The sequence below is a fragment of the Clupea harengus genome, chromosome 16 (assembly GCF_900700415.2).
Source record: "Clupea harengus chromosome 16, Ch_v2.0.2, whole genome shotgun sequence".
Lineage (NCBI taxonomy): Eukaryota > Metazoa > Chordata > Actinopteri > Clupeiformes > Clupeidae > Clupea > Clupea harengus.
In genome coordinates this window covers 7,129,194-7,149,165 of record NC_045167.1, presented here as the reverse complement: position 1 = coordinate 7,149,165, position 19,972 = coordinate 7,129,194, and the positions used below count along the sequence as shown (strand labels likewise).

The following is a 19,972-nucleotide window of genomic DNA, read 5'->3' as shown; positions in this document are numbered from 1 at the left end:
TGCACTTCCTATTTACATCACAGCTGGTGTCTAGATACATACGTATGTTATATCATGTTTTTCCTCTGCCCAGAAAACTGCAGACTCCCTGGCGTTGAAACAAGAAGAGATCAGTGTACAGGCCATGCAGGGGGAGAAGTCTTATAGCTGTGTGATTGAACGAATCAAACCCAGTACTGACATAACCTCTGTTCTGTGTGAGATCAGTAATCAGCCAGGTCTCAGCATAGATACACTGAAGGCACGTCACACAAGCAACTGTCATGGGTTTGACTGAATATGTGATATATAAGGGATAATGTATAGTCTGACGGGATGAACAGGACCCCGACGCGCAGCGGAGTGGTCTTGTTACGTCCTGAAGGGATTTATTTTCCAATACTGACCGGAGGACTATACATTATCCAGATTATTATACGGTTACTTGCCAAAACAAAAAGACACTCCTCCAAAATACCTCTTTTTAATGATTGTGTTGCCGTTTCATGATTTCCGCTAAGAAAAAATAGTTCACGCAAATAGAACCTTAAAGTTCCAGGTGTTGCGTAGCAACCTATTACTCGCGGACTTCAAGTTACAGAACTTTCTGTCACGTTAAATGACCGGACTACTAGCGGAATGATATGAAAGATGTGAATTAGAAGCAAAAAACTCGATGACAGCGGCCATTAATTTTTCGCAGCGGTCAATATGAAGAAATATCAGACCTGCAAACGTTTGGGGTGGCCCATTCAAATCAATGGGACTTTTTGGAACATTCTGAATAGCCGTATAATAAGAGATTGTTATTATTACTGTTAATAATCTTCGTTATTGTTGTGGTAAAGTTGCTTCATCATTGTCATCAGCACTGTGATGTATTTTACCTTTGTGTTGTAGATCACTGTTGGAAGGTTTTCAGTAAGCCTTAAGAAAAGCCAGAACCTGTCGTACATCATCCGCATCCTTATCTTCATCGGCATCACAATCTGTGGTAAAGAACTTCATGAGCACATCATGCTCTAAACTCAACTGGAAAGGGATTGTTGAGAATAGATATATTAGATAAATTAATATAAAGACGTTAATATTAATGAGACAGAGACCAGCAATCGGAATTTCAATCAGTGCTTTATCTTTTGCAAAAGAGGGAGAGTGACACGACCAATGTCATGAACAAAACTCCAAAGATGAGCTGGGCGCAGCCAGTCTATATAGTTCATATAGTTCCTCAAAACATGTTTCATGAGCAGGCAGGGGGCATTATTCTGAGACAAGGCATTGACCCTTGTCTGACCCTTGTCTTATCAGTAGGTGCCTGACAGCAAAAACAGGATGTATCACTTCAGCAAAGTGTCACAATCATTCATATCGCAAGAGTTGGTTCCTTAATTCAGTACATGTAAGCATTCAGATTAAAATAATTAGAAGATTAGAATAACAATGTATTACATTTGTCTATCAATATCATAACAACTGTGTTTTATCTCAGAACTTTTGTTTTGTAAGTCATTTTGGAAAAACAGACAAAAGCGTCTTCCAAATTCCATAACCATAACAACTATGAATAAATAAATAATTTCATTTAAAAAATAAAGACAAGAGAAGGTTTCTAGATGTGAACATGCCAGTTGTGTTTGTGAGAAGCTTTAGTCAGTGTACCAGCTGCAACACTGGTTGCCATGGCTGCTCAGCTGAGTTGTCACATGATGGGAATCTGATTCTTTGAAATGGAGCACCATCTCGTGCCCTGCACGTGTGAGTGTGTGTTTTCACTGGTGTTCAAGTTTTGTCAGCAATTTTTTTTATTTAGTCTTATTGTTGAATGTCCTTGTTATTTTTTTTTTCATATTTAGTCAACTGTATTCTGTTTTTTTAGTCAAGGTTTAGTTGACTAAAAGTCTGGGCTGATTGCAATCTAACTGAAACCATATACCTGCCTTGCAAGCACCTGGCATACTGTTAGCACTGAGCGTCTACATTTATATGTGTGTGGCGTGTCCTGATATGACGAAACTGTAGCATATGCCATCCAATGAACAGGATATTTGGATAGTAATTTAGGAACAAAAACATCTCCTCTTCTTTGTCAATGAAAATAAAGAGAGATTTTTGTAAACAAATTCTTTTGTAAAAGTACATTTTAGTCTCGTAGTTTTTCATCAACAATATTGCATGTTGATATAGTCACAGTTAATGTTTAATTATGTCAGTGCTGTCTCGTCGTCGTCTTGTTTCTCATGGAAAGTGCTCTCACTGGTGTGTGTGTTTATGTGTGTGTGTGTGTCAGTGGTGGTGGGGGTGGCAGTTGTGTACTTGAATCGTGAGAAGCAGAGGATGCTGATGAATCAGAAGGCTCCAGAACGGCTGGAGATGCTAGAATACGACGACATCGGCCAAGGTCATTCTCTTCAGCATCACTGCTGGTTTTTCTTAGACACATTCATATATTGAAAATTCCTAATTGTTTGTATAATCAACTCATATTCAGCTCTAACATACATTCCTACCCCACCAGACATGCCACCAGAGGTCACTTCACAGTTCCTAAATCTAGAACACAATCAAAACAACGTACAGTAATATATCAAGCCATGATTGCATGGAACTCAGTAAAGCACAGAATAAAGCAAGCTTTAAAAAACAAGTTAAGCAACACCTAATAGCCCAACGCCCGTAACCACTTTTTTTTATGTATATAAAAATGTTTTAAGTTTTAATGTTTTAATTGTATGTATATTCAATGTTTATGAATTTAGTGTATATTAATACACATAAGTGTATATGAATAAGAAAATGTATAGTAATATGTTGGCGAGAAAGAATATTGTCAGTTATACTTTTCTGATTTTAATATAATTTGGTTGTTTTGTCTGTAATGGTCTTATCTGTTGCCCCAGGAAGAGTAGCTGATCCTAAATCTTCAGGAAAATGCAACTCACACATAGCTTTTGTGGCTTCTAGGTTCTACACACACACTCACATAAAGACACACACACACACACACACGCACAAAAGTGAGAAAACAGCTTCCCACTGTTGTCAGTAGGTGCTTGATTGGTTGAAATCTCTTTTGTGACTCCAAGCTTCCACACACACACAAACACACATATACACTCAATATATATACACAAATGTAGATGCATGATTGGCTGAAATATCTTTTGTGACTCCCAGGTTTTGTGGAGATGCAGACAGACAGATCAGGGCTCATCTCCAGCACTGGAGCCGTACCCTTCCTGGATTACAAGCATTTTGCTTCTAGAATGTTCTTTCCTGAGGTTGGTAAACTACATCACTACATGTATTTGTTTACAAATTATATACTGTATATACTTTATCGATGACAATATCTTGATGCTTTTTTTGGCTTTGTGTTTAGGGTGGACCTCTGGCATTGTCTATGAGGAAAGATATGACTCAGGTGAGAGACTCTTGATTATGTGCATGAAGAAACAGATGCACGCACACACACACACACACACACACACACACACACACACACACACACACACACACACACACACACACACACACACACACACACACACACACACACACACACACACACACACACACACAGAGAGAGAGAGACACTAGCCTACTGCAGTTGGAACGATGCACCTTTAATATAAACCATTGTTCAAAAACATCACAAAATCAGATTAGGAAATAAGGGTCCAAAGATCACCACCATATCCTTGCAAAACGACCCAATACGGTTAAGGTTCTCCTTCTCTCATCCTACTCTCCAACACTGGTCATGGTTCTGTAAATCTCATCCCAACCAGCATTCCCTTCACACCGGTTCTGGTCACATCTATGTTTTATTTGAACTCATGTTACTGTGTCCATGGGTTTCCAATGAAGATCTTTATCCAGCTCCGGGTGGGACCAACAATCACTCTCTGGTTTGGAGAAGACACCGAAGGCTCTGAACACAGGAAAAAACAAAGACAATATACCACTCTTGTCCTGCTACAGTTACATAATCTCACATAAGAAGGGTGGACATAAGAACTCATTACTCTAATTGGACATTAGAGATGGATTGATCAACGCATGAGATGTCATATCAGGACAAGATACTTGTTTCCTAGGGGAAAAACTCAGGCAGAGAGTTTTGTCCTTACAGAACAGTTACAATACAATACAGGCAATTGTCTTACCAGCAGATCACATTCATTTTTGTCAGTTACTAAAATACGTGTTTTGACATATTGATACTTTCTTCTCCAAAGAAGGAACATTATATCATATTTCTTTTGAGCAGAGAGACGTTAGTTGAGTAGAGAGATGTTAGTTGAGCAGAGAGATTAAAAAAAAAGCAAACACAAAGTTTAGTTTAAAAAAATCTGATTCAAAACTTTCTATCAGTTACTTTCCAGGTTTGGTTCATTTCGTTTTAATCCACGACTCTATTAATCTCACACTAATCCTTCCTCTTCGGTTCTGTTGGTCTCATCCGGTTCTGTTTCCTGCAGCTGTCAGTGAAGGAGCAGCAGGACCAGAGCTGCAGAGCGCTGTCCCACCTGATCCGAGACCCGCTCTTTCTCGTCTCCTTCATCCACACCCTGGAGGAGCAGAAGAACTTCATCATCAAGGACAAGTGAGTGTGTATGTGTATGTCTGAGCGCAGGAGGAGAGAGAAAGAAAGAGTGTGTGTGTGTTTGAGCGCAGGATGAGTGTGTGTTTGTGTGTGATAGAGAGAGGGAGAGAGAGAGAGAAAATGTATGTGTAACACAGGATGAGTGAGAGTGTGTGAGCGCTGAAGTGACGGACGGTTTGTTTTTTTCCTCCCACATGAGTGACCTGGTGTGTAGTTAGTGTGACCGGGTCGTATGTGACTGTCACTATAGGGTCATATGTGACGGTCACTATAGGGCTGTATTTGAGGTGATTTTCCCCCTTTCCTCTTATTCCCATCTTTTATTCTCTCTGTCCCGTCACCCTCCTGTTATCTCTCTCCATCTCTCCCTCTCTCTTTCCTTACTCTTGTTTCTTCCCTTTTATCTCTTTGCATGTGTCTCTGTCCCCCTCCCAGGTGTGTGGTGGCGTCTCTGTTGACCCTGGCCCTGCACGATGACCTGCCCTACCTGACGCAGGTGATGGAGCAGCTGCTGGTGTCTCTGATGGAGCAGCCCAGTAACGCTCAGCCCAAACTGCTGCTGCGCCGCACAGAGTCCATAGTGGAGAAGCTGCTCACCAACTGGATGTCCGTCTGCCTCTACGGCTTCCTCCGGGTCAGCCTGGATTTATGCTTTTCCCACTCAGACTTGCATACAGTACAGACCCATATGGAAAAAGTCTGTTCATTTCATACATGTCCATTTTGAATGTAGTATACAGTGAAAGTGTGAACACAGATACTTATGGCCCCTTCCATATACAGTGACAGAAGAAATATATGTTTAATATATTTATATGACATACCTTCCATGTTGAAGGGCATTATGCAATTTTTTCTATGAAATGCATATGCAAGCTCTTTACCACAGAAGTATTGTGTATGACAAGGGTGATTCCTACTTTTTTAGTTTTAATTTTGACTTTCATGTCAGCAGTTTTTTCTGATCTACAGTGTGAATTTACTGTGGCTTTATATTGGTCCTGTTCCAATTTACATACGGCATCAGCAAATGACACTGTCAGCCGTGTCTCTCTACAAAGTCTTTAGATTGGCTTGTCATAAGAAAGACCCTGTCTTGAACGAGTGGAAGGATTATTGTTATGAACTATAATGTCAAATTTTATTTGGGTTTTGTCTGATTCTAACTTCATATGTTCTTCATGCCATAACTGCACCTTGCTCCAAGCCTGATATGTGAACCAGGTTTCCAGCTTAGCAGAGAGTTCAGGCTACTGTCACGTCCACTGTGACACTGCGTGTAAAGAGCTGCATCCGGGACTCCTGCACTACAGTGAACTCCCAGACACTTCACAGAGAATCGGTTTTATCTGACTCGTTTACTGTCCTGTTACACAGTCCCAGATCTTCCTGGATATGTGCCAGGTTTGGGGGCTGTCTGGAGCCATTAGTTGCCATGGTGAATAATCCGCCGGGTAGCTTGTTTCACCCCTTTGGGCCAGGAGAGTCCATGTTCAGGGTAGAGAGACAGTCATGGTGGAAACAGTGGCTGAAATGGCACCAGCTCAGTTCTTTTAGCAGATCTTCTGATATTTCTTCCTCTTCCTTTCTGTTTGCATGAGTGTGTGTCTGTGTGCATGTATGTCTGCGTGTGTGTGTGTGTGTGCATGTGCGTGTGTCTGTGTGTGTGTGTGTGTACGTGTCTGTGTGCATGCATGTATGTATGTCTGTGTGTGTGTGTGTGTGTGTGTGTGTGTGCATGTGTCTTTCCTTCCCATCCCTCAGGAGTGTGTGGGGCAGCCCCTGTACCTGCTGGTGTGTGCGCTGACGGAGCAGATCAGTAAGGGTCCGGTGGACTCGGTCACAGGGAAGGCCCTCTACACCCTCAGTGAAGACTGGCTCCTGTCGCAGGCCCAATACTTTAGCCCTCTGGTAACCCAAACACACCACTGACCCCCTCTGTGAATCCGCAAAGTCAATGTCACTGAGGGCATCATTTACTAACATTGCGACCGCAGCTTAATCTGCGCCTTTGCCAAACCGCAAATAGCGCACGCTATTTTGCATCGTCGCGTCACCTGCATCGTTGCATCGTCGCGTCACCTGCGCCTAACACCGCCCATTAGTGTTATTTAGCGCTCCGCTAAAATAGGGAAGAAAGAGCCTACGTGTTCCACCATGGATGATGAGCTAAAATTAAAATTAGAGCTTTTGGTTCACGAGGTTACAGCAAACTAACCCAGATAAATATAGAAACTCATAAATATTTCTCCGTTTAGCCCTTCCGTCCACGTTAAAAGTTGTGATCACTTTGAATTCAAGACTGTCTTTTATTGGTGAGCTGATTTTGGGAAATTAAACTTTTCAGCGAACATTGAGTTTCTGGGTTGTATGGTTACCCCTCAGGGTGCCTGTGCAGCTTCATATTAACGAGTTTATGTTCACAAGTTCATATTCACACATATTAACATGAGTTAATCACACACAGGCAACTGCAAACTGTTAAGATGGTTCCCTAAGCTAGAGATAGCTAGGATAGTTAATACCCAGGTTAACTGCTCCATAGCATTCCGTTAAATAGTCTGGTAGGAATACACGACACCCCTTACTTTAAAACGACGTATTCCTGAACACCGAAAACCATGCTATTCAAAAATGCTGCCCTAGGCAGATACATTTGAAAACTGGAGTTGTAGCGTGAACAGGGGCAACTGAAGTTTTCAGACGTTCGGTTGGTATATGGCACTGGGGGTAGCTTGCGCTCGATAGGCTATAATGTCAAAATAAACATGGAAGGTGAAATGAATATGCTGCTCTGTTTTCCTGAATAGATACCCGTTACTCCTGCGCAGAAGGCGAGCACTGTACTCGGTGTGCTTGAATGGGGGAAAATACGGTTTAAAGTAAACCATACAATGAGATGAAAAATAACATTTCTGATGTTCAGGTTTTTAAAATTTCTCGCAGGCACATAGTTTTCATTTAGAAGCTGATATGTCATCCTGAAACACCTCTTGTTTCATTACTAATAGGGTACATAATTAGGCGCACTTTACGCATCTCCTCCCATCTCTTTGCGACGAACACCCACTTTCCCTCCCAGCAGCGGTAATCTAAAGTGCGCCACCTTTGTAAATACGGTTTTAGGTTTTTACCCGCTATTTTACGGCTGAAACGGGCGCAATCCTGTTAGTAAATGACGCCCTGAGTGTGCAAAACAAACAAACGAGAGAAAAAATAACTACTTCCTGTTCAGCACTCACTACAAAGCTCAGTTTCCTTTCACACCCCACACAGATCAAAGAATTGACGACAGATGATGGACTGAGGTTAAAACCTCCTCGTCTTTCGGCTAGCTGGCTGACATATTTTCAGAGGTGTTTGGGCGTTGGTTTCTATACTTGTATACCATAAGTGCATGTGCGCACACACATGCAGGCACACACACGTTTTTTTTTAATCAGTTGCTACACTGTTGCAGGGGTATTGTTGTGGAGCTGTTTATACGGTCTGACACTGTTTATATGGTCTGACACTGTGGGTTTCTCAGAAATTAAGCACAGTGTCATCCAACAACCCCTTTCTTAAGAGGCCTTAAGCCAATCGTGTTGTTGGTTTTATATGGTTCATTGGACTTTACTGAATCAGTCTCTGAAGTGACGCAATCATAACAATATAGTCAGACATGAAAGTGAAACATTCCAAAAACACACAAAAGTAACCAACCACACATAGTGACCCAATCATAACAATATATCAATGCACAGGATATCAGCTTCACCCCTTTGTGTTTCACTGAAGCAGTATTATGTGTGTGTATGTTTGTAGAAGCTGACTGTGCTGTGTGTGTGTGTGTTTGTAGAAGCTGACTGTGCTGTGTGCAGTGGTGATCTTATAAGGTGTGTGTGTGTTTGTAGAAGCTAACCATGCGGTTTGCTTTGGTAATGTTAAAGCATGCTGTGTGTGTGTGTGTGTGTGTAGAAGCTGAGCGTGCTGTTTGCGATGGGAACGGAGGGCGAGGTGAGCGAGCCGCTGGACGTCTGCGTTCTGGACTGTGACACGGTGGAGCAGGTGAAGGAGAAGATCCTGCTCACCTTCCACCGCAAGTTCGGCTTCCGCTACACCCAGCAGCTCCATGACATAGACATCGGTGAGTAGAGAGCGATAGAGAAAGAAGAGAGGAAATTAGATAAGGAGAGGGAGAGAGAGAGAGAGAGAGAGAGAGAGAGTCTCTTATAGCCAGACGCATTTTAACATAAAACTTCTCCAACAACCATGGTGAAGTATGGACTTAATGTGGTATTGGCTCATTCATGCTATCTAATTTAACAATATAATACCTTTACTTTTGGTTCAAGGTGTATCTGGAATATTCTGCTGCACAACTAACCTTTTATACTATTTCCTAATCTTTGTGTCAGTGCTCTTAGGCATTTTTTCTTACCAGTAAATGACATTTATTTCCTATTGTTGTTGCTATGACATTTGACCTGGCCAACAAATTGATATCTTCCGTCTCCTAAAGAGGAACAGCTTAAAGCTCATTGGTGAGTGGTGACACTAAGTCTTGATACCTCGTCTACCAGTTAAAATTCAAACCCTCAGCACATCCTGTACTGTGGACTCAAAAGTCCCCTCTTGTCTCTCCCTCTGCCATGACTTGAGAACAAACAAGTATAAAAAATTTGATAAACAAACATGAATGAATGCATTGACTACTTGATTCATAATGGCGATTGATAACTTGAGTCATAATGGCTTAAATTGAATTGTACTCCACCAGTGGCGAACAATTACAGCATTAACAGCGTGTCACCTTTCTCAACCCACCCAGAGGCCTCCTGGAGGCAGTGCTGGAGGGTGGATGCGGCCGTCTGTGGTAAAAGTACAGAGAAATGCAAAAAAGTCTCAGACGAGAAGACTGTGGGCATGGCCTTGCTGGTTTCACGCTCTGTGATGTTACCTCTGGAACCGCACCTGTTCAGTTCACAGTGCAGATCTCAGGCTCTGCAGAGCGTTGTGGTTTGAGTCACCAGTTGCACAGTGCCCAAGCAAACAAACAAATGAAAGGAAAAAAAAAACCACTTCCTGTCCAGCACTCACTACAAAGCTCAGTTCCCTTTCACACCCCACACAGAGCAAGGAAGTCACGACAGATGATGGACTGAGGTGAAAACCTCCTCGTCTTTCGGCTAGCTGGCTGGCATATTTGAAGAGGTGTTTGGGGGTTGGTCGTGTCTACGTATACTTGTATACAATATGTGCATGTGCGAGAAGCCTGTGGGCATGGCCTTGCTGGTGTCTGTGTTCATTTCGCTTCTCGATGTCAGTGCTGTAACCTAAAATACAGTAGAAACACACTTCTTAAACACCTGTAGAAACACACTTCTTAAACTCCTGTAATAACACACTTCTCAAACTCCTGTAGTAAAAGAGAAAGTAACATGTCATCTTCATTACTTGTTTTTTTACCTGATTCTTTCTCTTGCTTTCTCACTATCTCCCTTCCCCTGTCTTTCTGTTTCTCTCTCTCTCTCTCTCTCTCTCTCTCTGTTCCTCTTCTGCAGAGTTTGAGCAGTCAGGATGCTATGTTGTCCTACAGGAAGTGGACAGCAGCTCGGAGATGATGGGGGAAGTCACCATGCTCAACACCCTCAAACATTATAGGGTACATGCAGACAGGAAGTGTGACAGGAAAAGCACCCCATAAATAAAGCTGTCTGTGTGTGTGTGTACCCCTGTGTGTTTGTATGTGTGTGTGTGCTTGTATGTGTGCGAGTGTGTGTGTATTTCACCTACAGCACACTCCCACAAATACACAAATATTTGTGTGTATGTGTGTTTGTGGTGTAATGTATATGTCCCTGTAAATCTCCTCATGCCTTTATATAATACACTGAGCTCATGGTAAGGTCAGCTTCCTTAGCATGAGTGACCGTAACCATGACAGCAGACTGCATACTAAATGATGCTGCATTGTGTGCTCAAATATTGCTGCTCTCCACAGATTCCTGATGGGTCGACCATCAAGGTCATCACGAGAAAAGTTCAAGGCCCCCAAAGCTCTACGCTCAGTTTCAAAGGTGAGTGCCCTTCCTGGACATTAAAGATAGCATCATCATCCATCTTACACAATCTGCTCTCACCTGTAGGCCTTTAGTACTGTTACCGCTTTTGGGAAATGCCCTCTCTGAGTGCCAGTGAAGAGTTCAGTCAGTGCAGGAGGGGCCCAAGAGAAAGATTGGGAACCACTCAAAACTTTAACAACTAGCAAGCTACCTAGCTTCCAGCACCTCAAGCTACCTAGCCTACCTAAAAAGCATGCTAAAACCTTACACTGGACAGCTAGTGGGAACGACAGGTGTGTTTAGTTGTCCTTCACAGATTCCCATATTCCATCAAAATGTATTTGAAGATGATCCCAAGAGTAGTTGCTCATAAAAAACATATCTCAAAAAGTGGCAAATTGTTGCATAGTGTTGCTTTAAATAATCCCACGAAGTATCTGACTGGTAAGTAACTGGGTCAGGGTTTGGCTGGATCTGGCATTACCTAACGTCTGGGCATAAGCCCAGAATCCAACAGCACAAAGAGGTCCTCAGAGCAGAGCACCATAACACCATGTTTCCCTAGATAAACCCACATGAGATCATCAATCTAACGTAAGACAACATGGCGAAAAACTAAACAAAAACTCCTTTCCCACTGACTCGCACAACCTTTTTGTGACCGGGTTGGGCTGTGAAAATGTGATAGAAAGTGGAGATAGTATACCGTAAATCCTCAAATAAAGACCGGGCTTCAGATAGTAGCCGGGGGCGTGGTCGATACGGATAAATAAAGGCCGGCCCCCGAATACAGGCCGGGGGTAAAATATCAGCACAAAGCAGACCACAATTATTTTTTTTGTTTCTTCAGGCTAATAGAACTTTAAAGTTTCAGGTGTTGCGTAGCAACCCATTACTTGCTGACTTCAAGTTACAATGACTTTCTATTACGTTAAATCAGCGGTTCTCAAACTGGGGTCCAAGGGGTCCGCGACGCCTTGCCTGGGGGTCCGCGAAAAAGTCTGGCTTCCAAAGTTTTTTTTTTTTTACATTTATAAGTTACTTCATTAAAATAGCACGCAATCAGAGCGCACTCTTTGTTCCGCTCCCCGTCAGGCTGCCTGAACGCATTGACTGCAAGGGCGGGGCTGCCCAGTTCTCACACATGCAAGCAATAGCCTTCACTCACAGCGAGTGATCCTCAGGGGAGACATGGCCTCATGTGCAGGAGCCTGGCCGACCCGTCCTCGCTTGTTTTAAACAAATAAGTGATATCTGGAAGTACTTCGGACACGAAGCAGACTGTGAAGGAAAGCCCATCGACACACAGAGACTCGTCTGTAAAACATGCTTCAAAGCCACTCAGGCAAAGGGAGGTAACAACGTCAAATATGGCTAAGCACCTCTCAGACAGACACCCAGAACTTTATTCAGAGAGTTAAAGAACGATAGTTAGCAAATGTGATTATAAACATGAACACCCCAAGGTCACCCATATACAGCCTAACACGAGTAGCCCTTAGCCTGGTTTAGCGAAAGCGATTTTCCCCATCACAGAATTTTGACTATGCGTAGTACATGATCATAATGCAGTGTGGTTAACGTAACTAAACCTACTTTTCACGCTAGTAATATTAACTGCCATAATCTGCAAGTGATGCATTTAATCTTCTATCAGTACGGATCGTGTTTTATCGTTGCAGAAGGCCCCTTATTTAAAAGATAGGTTAGCCGAAGGCATTATCAGGTGGCCCTATTGCATGTAGCTATTCTCGTTTAAGACGTTGATCTAGCTTTCAATTTGGCTGCAAGAACGTAGCCCAGTTCATTGTCAAAATAACCTCTAGAAAGAAAACGCTTTACGTGTATAATCAATGCAGTGATGTCACATGTTGTTTTCATTAGTATCTTGCTGGAGACTAGTACTAATAATGAATGCCATTTGTTAAGTGTTCGTGACAACGCTAATACAGACAAGTGCTCATCACATCCGCCATAAAACAATGCAGATATCTGGCTTCCAAAGGTTCCATCGTTCAGTGACAACAAGACCGGGTAAATAAACTGGACCTGGACAAACTATGTGCTGAGAGACAGGAACACCCTTCTCATTGATGACACACAGACACACACAACCACCACGAAAAAGAGTTTATCATAATTTTTGTACAGAGATTTGTACGGAGTGTCAGTCGGGGATACCAGTTTTTGATAAAATTAGGTGGATATTTCATGTTTGTTTAATGTCTTTGTTAAAAATAAATCTTCAGATCATCTCCGTTGGAAAACCCTATAATCTGCTTTGATAAAAAATGTTATGCCATCAATATTTGTTTTTATGTAAGGTAAACATTATTTAGCTTCTCAGCACATTTTCCAAAAGTAATTTACAAATCTATCCTAACATACTGTCAAGTAATGCCAAATGTAATACAATGATTACTAAAACTCTTGTAATATTATACTATATGATTTAGAGTAAAAGAGTCCAAAAGCATATAACATTACAAATAGCTATAAGCTATATGGTTTAATTTGGGCATGCGATTATGAGGGGGTCCTCGGAATTTTTTTTACCCTTTGAGGGGTCCCTGGCCCCAAAAAGTTTGAGAACCCCTGCGTTAAATGACCGGACTACTTGCGGAATGATATGAAAGATGTGAATTAGAAGCACAAAACCCGTTACCAATGACATCGGTCATTAACTTTTTGAGGTGGTGAATATCAAGAAATTATAAACAATTGGGTTCTATCGAATTATTTAGCTGTTTCTGATTGGACGAGAGACGTTCCATGAGTTGGAATACCCCAGGACATCCCAACTCGGACTTTTCACAGCTAATAATAAATCACTCGGCGATGAAACATTCTATAGCGCGTCGATACAATTAAGCGATAACCGTTAGTTCAAAGTGCTTATAATTCCAAAAGACGTTGACAATGGAACATATTTTTTGTTGCGGAGAAACAATGGCGAAACGTTGGGGTGGCCCTTCAAATCAACTGAACTTTTTGGAACATTCTGAAGAGCCGTCTAATAAGTAAGAAATAAAGGCCTGCCCCTAATACAAGCCTCCCCCAAATAAAGGCCGGTGCGCTGTGCAGCCTAAGAAAATAAAAGACCCCAGCCACAATTTGAGGATTTATGGTATACATGTTTTACAAGAAACAAAAGCTCTTTACTGAATCATGTGTGTGTGTCTCATTTACAGAGGAACCTGATTTTCAAACCAAGTACTTTCACCTGGTGAGTACCGTCAAGTGTATGTTTGTCAGTGTCTTTAAATGATCTTTCATATTTGTGCTTGAATTGTAACTTGTGTGGCCTGTGGTGTGTATTTCTGTGAGAGGCATTTTGAGTGTTGTGGGCACCTAGTGGGTTATCACCCAGCTGGAGTGCAGTGGACTGTAGAACATATGTGTTGATAAAGAGTTGCTGTCGTCTCCCCTCAGATTGACCCTGAATTAGCGGAGAACACAAATTCAGTGAGAAAAAAGCTCAAGGTTAAAGAGGTTTATCGGACCAAGCTGCTTTCTACCAAGGTGATCACTCATTCATAGCTGTTTTTCATTAATTCATTCATTCATTTATCCATGCATGCATTCATTGATTGATTCATACATTCCTTCAAGGAGTCAGTCACACATTCATTAATTAATTTGTTAGTTCATCCATTCATCGGTTTATTCATTCACCATTCAATACAGGTGGCTGTGCATTCATATGTAGAGAATCTCTTCAAAACCATCTGGGGCACATCCAATAACAGGCCGCCGCACGCAGTCAAGTACATCTTTGACATCCTGGACTCTCAAGCAGAACTCAAGAATATCAGCGACCCTGACGTGCTGCACATTTGGAAAACCAACAGGTAGTCTTTGAGTATGCGTCTCCTATGAGGGGCTTAGCAGAGGCCCGCTGTTGTAAACTAACATCATTTTAGAACTGAAGTACTCATTGCCTGAAAAAATCCAGTTCTGGGGGGGGGGGCTTGGGGCCGTGGTCATTGCGTGTGGGAGGTATTAATACTAGGGTGCATAGGTCATCTCTGAACAGAAAGAAAAGCATCCAATTAAGGATTTGAAGATGACACTTGATCTTACCGTACGCGACGGTGAAGTATTGATTGTGTATACCGGCAACATTTTACCGGTATTATTATCAACATTCTACAGTTACCCAAGATAGAAAGCTCTGTCACCAAAGCAGGTTCCTATTGTATTCAGATATAGCCACTGACTTTGTTTTGTGTTCATTCTGTGAATCCTGGTCATTATTAGTAAGATTAACCGACTTAAACATTAATTTGTGAAGCTGTATATGCATAGTAGTTTATAGTGGACTATAACTGACTTGAATTTGCCAAACTGAATGAAATTGACTGACAGCAGGCCTGAATAGTGATGCACTGTAACGTCAGGAATATCTGCAATATGAGTATATGAATGTGACACTGGAATATCTGGGCACATATGGATGACCGTCACACAGTCGCTGGTTCCTCCTGAGTCTCTTCCCTTGACAAAGCACCATCTCCTAGTCCAGGCTATATGTGTGTTTACACATCCATTCCCTCGTTTACCTCTGTTCCCGGGTCCTCCACCTTCCCAGCCTGCCTCTGTGCTTCTGGGTGAACATTCTGAAGAACCCCCAGTTTGTGTTTGACCTGGAGAAGACGCCTCTCCTGGATGGCTGCCTGTCCGTCATCGCTCAGGCCTTCATGGACTCCTTCTCCCTCACGGAGCAGCAGCTGGGGATGGTAACGACGGCGTCACACACACACACACATACATACACACACACACACACAGACAGCTGGGGATGGTAACGACGCCGTCACACACACACACACACACACACACACAGCTGGAGTGGTAACACACACACACACACACAGCTGGGGATGGTAACGACGCAGTCACACAACTCTCACAGATTACACTCATCACAATAGAACTGTGTAGAATGAAACACTAATTACAATGGAAAACAGTAATTACACCACGGTATCAATGTACCAAACATGATGTGAAAAAAAAAAATATATCAAAGTTACAATGTTTACAAAAATACTTGAGAGTGTTCTAGATTACTGCTCAGGATATGACAAAAGCTCTCTCTTAAATGTGTGTGTGTGTGTGTGTGTGTGTGTATTTGACCTACAGCACGCCCCCACAAATAAACAGCTTTATGCCAAAGACATCCCTCAGTACAAGCAGGAAGTGAAGGCCTACTACAAGAAGGTGCAGGAACAGCCAGCGCTTAGCAGCCGCGAGTTTAAAGACTTCCTGCAGGAGGAGTCAAAGGTGTCTTTTTTTAACTAAACGTTTTATTGTCATACCTCATGTACATTCCCTTGGAAAACACATAGAGAGCCTGATGAATTAGACTAGACTGCTCTAACTAGAAACAATAAAACCCTAGAGGCTAATTAGTTCTTGTGAAGGGCACACGAGTGGACATTTTTCCTACAGTGCGTGGACACTAGGGTTGAGGGGAGGGTTGAGTAATCTAGCGAATGTGTTTGCTTTACCCTTGACGTTTTTTCTCACCCTCTTGCCTTTTAGAAACATGAAAATGAGTTCAATGAGTCGCTGGCCCTCTGTGAAATCTACAAATTCATTCATCATTACTTTAACCAGGTACATTCTCTACAAACTATATTACACTAACTATATAACAAATATTAGGTTGTACAATATATAATATATATTATACAATATATAATAACTGCATGCAAAGCTTAGCATTTACTTTATCAGGTAGTTCCTCTAAAGGCTAAATTGATTTTGACTTGTGCTCTCCACAGATCGAGCAGAAACTTGAGCAGAGCACTGCCCCCTCCAGGCTGAAAGAGGAACTGCAGCAAGTGAGGGAGCTGTTTGACATCAAGAACAAAAGCTCCTGGGAGTGAAGACATGTGTCCTAAAGAGGTGTGTCCAGAGTTTTCGAATCCAGAGAGATTTAAAAAACTGAGACTTTTTGAAATGCTGGTGACCTTTGGAACTGTGATGTTACAATTTGTAGCCCTATTTTATTATTTTTGTGTCTAATTTGTAAGTGTTGACCATAAGCATGTAAGTTGTAATGAAATATTTTTCACCGAAGTGTCATTTATTGGAAAGATTTGAGATTTACAAAACCTACAGCACTTTCAGATCACTATGAAATTAGTTTTATTTTAGGAAAGATTTCTTTTTATAACTTTACCAGAACATCACAAGTATTCGTAATAGTAGTAGTAGTGAGTAATAGTAATAATAATAGTAACTGCACAAATTCTTAACTGATTTGCATGCATGTTTATCAGTTTGCATCATTTATCAAACATCGTCATGACAATGCTGTTCTGTTTTTCTCTAGCAGAGAGAGCACCAAAAATGTATATTTATTTTAGGATTAGGATTTATTCATGTACTTAACAGAATACTTTCCACATAATTTCATTCTTACTGTCTACACCTCTCTGTAATGTATATTTACTTCTATAACTTCCTCACCAATGTAGTTATCTGCATTGACCGAGTGAGGTATATTTTATATATGTTTTTCATATACTTAATACATTTTCATCATTATATACTGTAGCTGTACATGTTGTTTCCATACTCTCTGTCTTTTACCCAAGTGTATGTCAGTTTGATTTGTGATTCTGTGTTGGTGTGAATCAACATTCACACACTGTTACATCACTATGGAATACCATGTTTGTTCCCACAACCCTGCTTCAAAATAAAAGTCCCCTTTTGCAATCATATTTTCCAGACAAATATTGTGTCTGTTAAACTGTAGTGTAACCAACACTTCTGTTATCTGTGTATTAAACAATGTCAAGAAGAATTATTATCATTATTGTTATTTTCATGTATGCACTCATAAAATGGTAGAGTAGCCATATTCATTTGTGGGTGTGCCGTTGAAGTGTGTCTTTTGAATCAATCATAGCAACAGGAATTCTGACATGCCGTGATGACAAGCTACTAATCATTTATTTGGTTCATGTCTAACAGATATAAGTGCATGTTATGAAAATATTTAAAATGTTAAATTGATATAGGCAATGTAAAAACATGGTAAAAACAAGGGGGATGTATCTCTGTCAATTAGTGGCCTGCTGATACCAAACTGCAGTGAGATAAGACGTGCTGGCGGCACATAACAAACCCAAGGAGTGGGTTTACCCTTGGAGTGAATATTAGCACTGCCACGTCCTGTGTCTGATGGTGCAGGTTCAAGTCCAGTGCAGGATTATATTTTATATAAAACCTCATAGCGAGCAACACATTAGAATCCTATCACCTGTGAATACTGCCAGGTTCATGCCCATGGATGACGCCCAAAATCAGATGCAGCGGAGACTCTAATTTCACAATGTTAGCCACAGACATCCAAGAGGCTAGCAATAAAATAACTCAACTACTGCATGTGTTCAACAAACGTGGCTGTAACTAGCTCACCACAGCTAAACTTAATGATAGTAAACTATCTATCCACTGAAAGTTATCCATGTGCTACACACTGAGGTCCACAGTTGCGATCCGTCACAGGCTCGTATCTGGGAGCGGTGGAGGTGGTGGTCTGCTGTACTGTCTCCTGGCATTAGTCCCAAATACAACATTACTGGGGCTTTTCGGCTGCTGCTTTGTCACTTGGCGACTTGCTTAACTATCTATCGCGAGGCTGCTTCACTATAGTCTACTTCTCTGCTATGATGCTTGGTGTGTGTGACTGTGATTTGAATATTATTAAAAATGTTTTGTTTTTTATATTTATTGTGAAGCAATGTTCTGTTGAGTTTTCCCCGCCTTTATTATATTTTTTTTTATGAATGGTTTGGTTTGAATGTTACACGTAAGGATTGAGTTTCTGATGTTTTAATTTGATTTTGATCCATGTGGAATCACTGATTTAATTATGGTTTGATGTTGGGTTTGGGAATATCTTATTTGTTTTTTGGTGGTTAAAACTATCAGCAGGCCATTGCTGGATAGCCCCTTGAAGGCCCGCACATCAAAGCCATTCCAACAGTGTCAGTACTTCTGTGAATGTTTTCCCTTTTCTTTATGTCTGCATTAAAAACTATATGCATTTTCTGGAATTATGCATTGTTACGGCAGCAGCAGTTAAAGTCTCCAGTTTCCTGCTGCAGAATAGGTGGCTTCTAGCTTAGGGCATGCTGGTCTTGCTGCCTCTCAGCCTGGGATTTTATCTTGTAGTTGTTGTGTTTTGATATGTTCTAGAGTTGTTGTGTATTAGTTTATATTCATAAATCCCATGAATTTGGTGCTTTAAAAAAAAGTGTTTCCAGTAGTAGTCCCCCCCCCTCCCTCTTTGAAAGAAAGTCCTTTTAGTCGGCGTACTAATCAAGATAAATTGGCAACAAAACAATTAGGACCTCCTCGACCAAATGTATCCATTCAACGGGTTTGTACAAAGGGGAGGAAATCCTACACCGGATGATTTTCCAAGAATTGGTTATGAAATAAAATCGTGGCTAGCAGGCTGTGAAGTGGCTAACGCGGTCTTTTGCTACCCCTGCTTACTTTTCCATCCCGAAGACGGCGCGGCAGACAGCACTTCATGGACAACTACTGGAGATACGGACATGCACCATCTGTCCGAAAAGGTGAAGAAACATGAGCAGTCGAAGCTCCACATGAACAGCTGTCTGAAGTTCTCTGTTTTTGGGAGGGTGAACATTGCCACTCAACTGGATGAGGGATACAGGCTAGCAGTGCGCCGCCACAACGGTGAGGTGAGCAAGAACCGGCACATCCTAAACCGGCTCATCCAGTGTGTAAAATATTGTGGCGGTATTGAGTTAGCCCTGTGAGGCAAGGATGAAACAGTGAGCTCCACCAACCCTGGTATTTTTCTTGGATTGGTCGAATGTTCAAATCTAGCTACTGGAGTGTATGCTAGTGGTCGTGAGGGAACGCATTGTGGAGGAGGTGAAGTCGGCGAGCTATGTAGCAATTCAAGCTGATGAGACCACGGACGTTTCCACTCAGAAACGGCTGGTGCTTGTGCTTAGGTGTTTCCAGTAGTAAATCTGGGTCAGTGGTGAAGTGTTGTTCGCCCCCATAGGGCCGCCAAAGGTTGGGGCGTAACATGCATCTCTGTGCCTCTGTCATTCAGTTGACTGGCCTGTGCTTGGGGGCGATTTGATGTAGCTCGGCTTTAAGTGGGGCTGTGCGGAGCTGTGGAGCGAGCCCCAGAGAGCCCTAAACACTGTGCAGGTGGCCGCCCCACCACATAACGTTAGGAGATGGCTAGTTAAAGATTTAGCCTGGCCAGACTTGCTATGGTCATCATGATGGATGTAAACTGGTACCTGTGTGAATCGGGGCTAAGGAC

The 19,972-nt window shown here is 41.9% G+C and overlaps 1 protein-coding gene and 1 long non-coding RNA gene across 2 annotated transcripts; both read left to right on the top strand.

Annotated features, from left to right (window-relative positions):
• The first annotated feature begins 784 nt into the window (after positions 1 to 784).
• LOC116224213 lies at positions 785 to 3,403 on the top strand. The gene is made up of 3 exons (XR_004165491.2): positions 785 to 2,380; positions 3,157 to 3,260; positions 3,362 to 3,403. It is a non-coding gene; the product is annotated as an uncharacterized LOC116224213 (long non-coding RNA).
• Positions 3,404 to 3,872: 469 nt separating this feature from the next.
• On the top strand, positions 3,873 to 17,445 carry LOC116224187 (plexin-C1-like). The gene is made up of 13 exons (XM_031583354.2): positions 3,873 to 4,588; positions 5,024 to 5,222; positions 6,353 to 6,499; positions 8,549 to 8,717; positions 10,135 to 10,235; positions 10,575 to 10,650; positions 13,827 to 13,861; positions 14,068 to 14,157; positions 14,323 to 14,486; positions 15,227 to 15,374; positions 15,781 to 15,921; positions 16,183 to 16,257; positions 16,425 to 17,445. The coding sequence occupies exons 2-13, from the start codon at positions 5,088 to 5,090 to the stop codon at positions 16,527 to 16,529; spliced, it is 1,386 nt and encodes a 461-aa protein (XP_031439214.1). The 5' UTR covers positions 3,873 to 4,588; positions 5,024 to 5,087; the 3' UTR covers positions 16,530 to 17,445.
• Positions 17,446 to 19,972: the final 2,527 nt, after the last annotated feature.

What these genes read in the sequence shown, in the direction of transcription:
- LOC116224187 (XM_031583354.2), top strand. Translation starts at nt 5,088, where the DNA reads ATGGAGCAGCTGCTGGTGTCTCTGATGGAGCAGCCCAGTAACGCTCAG. An exon ending in ACACCCTCAAACATTATAGG is followed by an intron (nt 10,236 to 10,574) that starts GTACATGCAGAC and finishes TGCTCTCCACAG; the next exon opens with ATTCCTGATGGGTCGACCAT. An exon ending in AAACCAAGTACTTTCACCTG is followed by an intron (nt 13,862 to 14,067) that starts GTGAGTACCGTC and finishes GTCTCCCCTCAG; the next exon opens with ATTGACCCTGAATTAGCGGA.